The sequence below is a fragment of the Gavialis gangeticus genome, unplaced genomic scaffold, assembly GCF_001723915.1.
Source record: "Gavialis gangeticus isolate Ggan-Ray unplaced genomic scaffold, GavGan_comp1, whole genome shotgun sequence".
In the NCBI taxonomy this organism is placed as follows: domain Eukaryota; kingdom Metazoa; phylum Chordata; order Crocodylia; family Gavialidae; genus Gavialis; species Gavialis gangeticus.
Genome location: NW_017729024.1, coordinates 126,724,515 through 126,731,652, shown reverse-complemented (window position 1 = coordinate 126,731,652; position 7,138 = coordinate 126,724,515). Strand labels below are relative to the sequence as shown.

The 7,138-nt window shown below is 42.6% G+C and overlaps 1 protein-coding gene across 6 annotated transcripts in view; it reads right to left on the bottom strand.

Annotated features, from left to right (window-relative positions):
- Window positions 1-625: 625 nt before the first annotated feature.
- Window positions 626-7,138, bottom strand: part of ARHGEF28 (Rho guanine nucleotide exchange factor 28) — a 269,125-nt gene continuing 262,612 nt past the window's right edge. For all 6 annotated transcript variants that reach the window (XM_019517681.1, XM_019517684.1, XM_019517682.1 and 3 more), the window contains one exon: window positions 626-1,728. In XM_019517681.1, the coding sequence (XP_019373226.1) occupies window positions 1,565-1,728 (164 nt within the window). In that variant the 3' untranslated portion in view covers window positions 626-1,564. The remainder of the gene's footprint in view (window positions 1,729-7,138) is intronic.

The following is a 7,138-nucleotide window of genomic DNA, read 5'->3' as shown; positions in this document are numbered from 1 at the left end:
TCATGAAAAACTATGGAGTAAATGATTCATGGGGAAAAATTATCTCTAATTCCCACCAGTCTGCAGCTGGTTTATGCACCTTTAAACATGCTTGGAATGAGGCGTATGCTGGGGCCTGGCCCTAGTATTCAGAAACTCATTAAAAAACTGTGCTTATGTCATTGACCAGTGACACAGTAAGAGACTTTTTTGTTCCCAGGCCAGAAGTCCAGCAGCAATATTTTATTAAATTAGTATATTTTATTGCTAAATTTGAAAAAAAAAAGTGTGGTTTGTGGGCTTTTTGAAGTATGAAGACTCCTTCCCTCAAACTCACACCCTTTGGCAGGAATGAATCTTGCAAGCTTGAGGTCTGAACATGAAAAAAATATCGATAGGCTTAATTTCCAGCTTGTGTCAAACCACCAATTAATACTATCTGAGGGTTAGAAATTATGCCAGGTCGGCTCACAAAGGCTAACAGAACTCCCTGGCTAGCATTTCATTAGTATGTTTGGAGCTGAGTGGTTGCTGTGTGCGACAGGAGAGGAGGGCATGTACTAAAGGGCAGATGCAAGTCCCAAGAGCACCGATTTTGTTCAGGTTTCCTTTTGTCTGCAGACAGAGTATCTGAATGTCATGAAAATGAAACTTTTCAGAGTGGTATGGAATATTTATTTAAATTCAACAAAAGTATACAAAATTTTCTGGAAAACCGAAGGCAAAAATAGCTCCTGGTTTATTACTCTCTAAGACATCAACACTCATTATCCTAAAGCAAAAGGCTTCTTCTTCTATGGTAAAGCAGCAGGATTCAGTTAGACTAAAAAGATACTACCCCTTCTCTTTTACATTTTACAGTAAGAAAGTTTCATTTGTTGAATTTTAAGGCTGGTACAGGTAAGGGCACTTGCTATAACTAGGTCTAGTTAGAATATAGCACAAATAGACCTGAGGCACCTCTGCAGAAAGGCTGGTAAAAGTGAAGGTTATTCACATAAAAAAATGACAAAGCACTAACCAGAAATGACCAAAGACATCCTCCTCCGTGATGCATGCGTGTCAGAATTCGGGTCTGCAGAGCTGCAAGGCAAGCAACCCATTCAGCTTTCTAGTCCTGAAAGTAAGGTTATAAGTCATACAGATAGTAGCCACCACTGTTTAACCTTCTCTGACGATACCTCTGTCTTTAAAGTTCACTGATTTATACTATATGAGATCTCTAGCAGCAGGTACTTATTTCTAAGCATTTATATTTGCATTTTAAACTGAAGACTCAAGAGAAAAGCAACTCCAGTCTCTACAGTTCCCATCTGCAATCTTATTGGAGCATCTTTATATGTCCAAACCTTTTGAAGTTGCCCCTCATGTTGATTCTTGTGAAGCATCTGGAACCATGTGTCATAAATTAAAGATTAAATGCTTTAAAAAATAACTTAATTGTTATATTTACCTTGGGAAAATCTTGCACTGAATATTAAATACCATCCCCTTAAAGCCATTTGCTCATACAAGGAGTGACTACAAACATTTAGAAAAGCAAAACACAATATTATGCAAAGTGCTATGGGTATTAGAGGAGCAATCAGAGGTAAACAATATTTTCTTCAACTCTGTCTCCATTTTCTGCATCCTGTACCCTGTCAGGCTGTGGGCTCAGCAGGAATGTATCTGCAAGCTGCTGTTGTTGGACGGTTCCGTGATTCGCACTGTATGGTCTTGGGTATTGGCTCTCTGCTGCATTTAAATCTGTAACATAAAGGAGAGCACCTGTTACAATAACCATATGACACAGACACAAATCTTACTTTGTTACTGTCAACTTGCTAGAGAGGCACTGGGGCACAACCTAAACCCTGTTAGGGTAGGAATGCTTCCTACAGTGAAGCAAAAAATATGGGCTAAATTCCAAGCAACTGAAGCCAGCAGAAGTCTTTGCACTGATTTTTTTCCCTACAGCTTGGACTGGTGCCATTATTTTCATCACGGTACTAAAAACATATGCAACTATATCCATAAATGAAATTTATACCTATGTTGCACTTACCCTGCATCCACTAATGGAATGGTATAAATACTGTAAGAGAAGGACTGCAGGGCAGCACATAGGGTGCAACATTTATTTTCACTTGTTAGTGAGACCAACTCATTCATCAAGGTGCTAAGCTGTCCAACAGCACATAGGGTATATTTTCAGCCAGACTGAGGAGATTTTTTGTTTTTATGAGTGCATTTTTTGTGCTGCAAAAGACCTGTGGGATTAAACCTTGGCTATCTAACTATCCTTATTTCTCTGCCACAAACTTCTCATATGATCTGCAGCATGTCATGTAATCTACTCCTGCCTCTGTTCCCTATGAATATAATAGGAAAAGTACTTTCCTAGCTCACAAGGTTACATCACTTACAGGGGCTTATAGGCAGGCAGATTTGTAATTCAATTACAGATACAAAGAGTGAGGCTGAATACATAACAAGGTGGCTAGGGGAGACCCTTTTAAAAAATGTACAGCTTTCCAAGCCTTTTGGCATGATTTTTCAGTTCCTCAAATTCCAAAATAGTGATTTATTTTCTACTCAGGTTTCCATTTTCATTCCAAGTCTCTTGAGATCATATACATTCCATATCACAAGTTTTGGACTTTTCTATGTCTTTAGTTAAACAAACACCGGGTTGCTACAGGAGTTGAAGTGAACAATGAGTTAATGCAGTTAACAATAGTGGATAAAGAAATTTAGCATAGCTGAAAATACTCACTCCATATACCCCTGATTTTAATGGAAAAAAGTTTGCTTTCAGTAAATCAAAACCTTCAGATAATGTGCTGAGGAAAGGGTAGAACCTGCCAGTACTATATACATGGCAGCATCACTGACATTAGGGCAAACCAGTAGGCAGCAGGTTTTTCCAAGCCTGCTGTCATGGACACAGTTTACAGCAATCTCGCTCTTTTAGGCAAAGGCTGGAAGAAAAAGTGCTCCTTGATGTTCTTCAGTTCTTTGGCATCTTTTTTCTCCTAGCCTGTTGGCCATGGAGAGTAGGTGTTGGGTGGCTGACAGTTGCAGGTAATTTTGTAGTGATCATACAGGAACATATTGCCTGTGCCCTGCCCTCTATTCTCTTGCTTGACATGTATGTTACAGCTGATGATAATAAATAGTCTTTGGAACCTGGCTCTCTGATCTGTTTTACATGTTAACCATACCATAGGTATTTAAAGTGGGTCTATGACTAGTGCAATATGTTATATGGTAAAGGTTGCTTAGTTACAGTAAGGTATAAACAACTACTAAATGACTGCGCAGTAATGTCACTGATGCTGTGCAGTAGCTCGTTACTACTGCACAGTAGCACTGTGTCACACTTCCTACCACACAACACTACTGTGCAATAGTAATGAGCTACTGTGCAGTCAAAGTCTTGTGTAGATGCAGCCACAGAGAGCTAACTTTAGATTGACACCAGTTTAACTCAGCAAAATTTGACCCTCTACTTTAACACATCTATTTTGCTAATGTTTGCATTTTTCATTTATTTCTTTTTTGGCAGCAGCAATAGCAAAAGGATTACAATTGGCAGATCACGATTCAATAAATGACAAATATCTTGCAGAAATATGGAAAAATTGACTTACTGATGAATGCATTTGGTTTGAAAAAATAATATAGCAAGGAAAAGACAAATATTTTTCCTCAACTGAAACTAACCTACAAAACAAATTAAATCAAGTTGGGCTGTTTATAACGTACATCACATTTTAAAGAGGTCCCTTCACCTTGAGCCAACCTAACATTAAAGTCAAACAAGTTCGCCAGAGGATGAGTGGACAACCATTGGAGCAAGCTCACTAAGCATCAACCGCAAGACCAGCAGGTTAGGATGCACACAAGAATCCACATCTCCAGCTTCTCCATGAATACAAGGAAGCCTAGGGCCTCCAACAGCACACTTACGTGCCTGTACTCTAATGCTAGGAGGAGCTGGTCCTTCTGCTAAACAGAAATGACTACAATCTCATAGGGATCACGGAGATCTGACGGGACTCCTCCTATGACTGCACTACCGGTATAAATGGCTATATCGTGTACAGGAGAGATTGTGCTGAAAAAAGGGGCAGGGGAGTAGGTCTTTATGGAAAGGAGAGCAACACATCCCTGAAAGCTGAGATTGGCATCCAAGGAGAATGACTGGAGACGCTTTGGGTTAGAATACGAGTGGAATGTAGTGAAGGGGATACAATGGTAGAAGTCTACGACAAACCTCCAAACTAGAAACAAGTGCCTGACCAAGAATTTGCCAGGGAACTGGCCACGGCTCCATGCTCTCGGTGCATGGTCATCATGGGAGACTTCAGCTACCCAGACATCTCACGTGATGAACACTCAGCCAAATCTGATTGGTCATAAGGCTTCCTTAAATGCGTGGATGAGCTCTACCTGTCCCAAGAAGTTTATGGGCCAACAAGAAGCAAGGCACTGCTGGACCTGGTACTGGCCAAAGGGGTGATCTAAGCAGCAACCTAAGAACCAAAGGGAAGCTGGGTGACAGTGACCACAAGTTGATTACTTTCACTATCCACCGCAAAGCTGGCAAGTCAGCCAGCAATGCAGTAGTCCTTGACTTTAGAAAAGTTGACTTTCATAAGCTCAGGAGGCTTGGTCTCGAGGCCCTGAGAGGCCATGATTTCACAGGAAAGGAAGTTCATGAGGAGTGGTTGCTCCTTAAGGAAATGATCCTAGAAGCACAAAAGGAATCCATCACCACCCATAGGAAAGGTGGTAAAAGGGTTCAACAATCCCCTTGGCTCAACAGGGAACTCATCGACCTCTTACGTCTAAGGAGAGAGGCATATAATAGATGGAGGACAGGAAACACCACTCAGGAGCAGTATACTGTACTGGTCTGCACCTGCAGGAAGCAAACTAGAAAAGCCAAGGCTGCAACTGAGCTCCATCTGGCTACATGAATCAAGGACAATAAAAAGTCCATCTTCAGATATGTGGGGAAGTGAAAGAAAAACAAGGGCCACATTGGACACCTGCTAAACCAGCTGGGACAGCTGACTACTGACACCCAGGAAAGAACCAATCTGCTTAATGATTACTTTGCATTGGTTTTTCACCAGCCCAAAGGGACCACCACCCTGCTGAACATAATGCAGTGTGATTGGGGTGAAGATGAATATATACCCACCATTGGCATGGAGCTTGTGAGGAAGCATCTTGAGAGGCCAGACACCCATAAATCACCTGGTTGCACCCAAGAGTGCTAAAGGAACTGGCAGACACCATAGTGCAGCCACTGGCGAGGATATTTGAGAACTTGTGGTGCATGGGCAAAGTACCTGAAGATTGGAAGAGGGCCAGTGTGGTGCCCACCTTCAAGAAAGGGAGAAAAGATGACCCAGAAAACTACAGGCCAATCAGTTTGACCTCAATCCCCAGGAAGATTTTGGAAAAAAAATTATCAAAGAAACCATTCTTGACAGGCTAACAGAAGGCAACATTCTGAGGGATAGCCAGCACGGGTTTGTTGTGGGTAGGTCTTACTTGAGCAATCTCATTTCCTTCTATAACCAGGTGACACATCACCTGGACAAAAGGGAAGAGGTTGATGTCATATATTTGGACTTAAAAAAAAAGCCTTTGACTTGGTGTCCCATGATGTCCTCATGGAAAAATTGGGCAACTGCAGCCTCGACTACTGCATAGTCCAATGACTGGGGAACTGGCTCTGAGATCGGACCCAGAGAGTGGTAGTAGATAGAACCAAATCAACATGGCACTTGGTGACTAGTGGTGTGCCCCAAGGCTCTGTTCTTGGACCTGTACTTTTTAATGTCTTCATTAACGATCTGGACACTGTCAAAAGCAGACTGGCCAAGTTCACTGACAACACCAAACTTTGAGGAAGAGTGTCCACACTTGAGGATAGGCTGCTGATCCAGGCCAACCTCGACAGGCTTGCAAGGTGGGCGGATGAAAACCTGACGGCATTCAATATGGAGAAATGCAAGGTGCTCCACCTCGGGAATAAAAACCCATATCACGCTTACAGGCTTGGCAGTGCTACCCTTGCTAGCACCATGACTGAAAGAGACATGGGGGTCATGATTGACCACAAGATGAATATGAGCCACCAATGCAATACCACAGCTGGCAAAGCAAACAGAACTCTGGCTTGCATCTATCGAAGCATCTCGAGCAAGACCCAGGATGTCATCCTCCCGCTGTACTTGACCTCACTGAGGCTGCAGCTGGAGTACTGCATCCAATTCTGGGCTCCACAACTTAGGAAGTATGTGGAGAAGCTTGAAAAAGTCCAGAGGAGAGCCATGCGCATGATCAGGGGGCATAAGAACAGGTCTTAGGAAGAGAGGCTGCAAGCTATGGGACTCTTCAACCTAGAGAGGCGCAGGCTCAGGAGTGACTTGGTGGCAGCCTGTAAGTACATAAGGTGTGTGCATCAGGATCTGGGGGAACACCTGTTCACCAGAGCACCCCAAGAGGATGACAAGGTTCAACGGTCACAAACTCCTGCAAGATCGTTTTAGACTGGACATAAGGAAAAACTTCTTTACTGTCCTAGCCCCCAATGCCTGGAACGAACTCCCTCCAGAGGTGGTACAAGCACCTACTCTGGACACTTTCAAGAAACATTTGCATGTTTATCTTGCTGGGGTCCTTTGAGCCTAGCTGACTTCCTACCCCTTGGGCAGGGGACTGGACACTAGGATCTTACGAGGGCCCTTCCAGCCCTAGTGTCTATGAAATCTATGAAAATGTATTAGATTACCCATCCATAATAATAAGGGAGATTCTGAGATTGAAATTGGCCAAGTTTCTAGACATGGAAAAACAGAATGATAATTCCCCTTTTAATTCTGATTCTGAGGAGACTAGAGCTAAGACATCAGCAAGCATTCGCATATACCATAGCTGTTCCATTAACTCCCCATGTTAATTATTTTATGTAATGTCTTAAGACAATAGATTTTACCAGCTCTCAAATTCTGTGCTGAGATGCAAACTGCTGGTCTCTTATCCAAGTCAAAAAAACCCATGTGTAGAACTCCAATGGCTGTAATTTCACAAACCACTGTTCAATATACTTGAACTTTTAACCATCACCTGGGGGTGGGGGTGGAGGTGGGTGGGT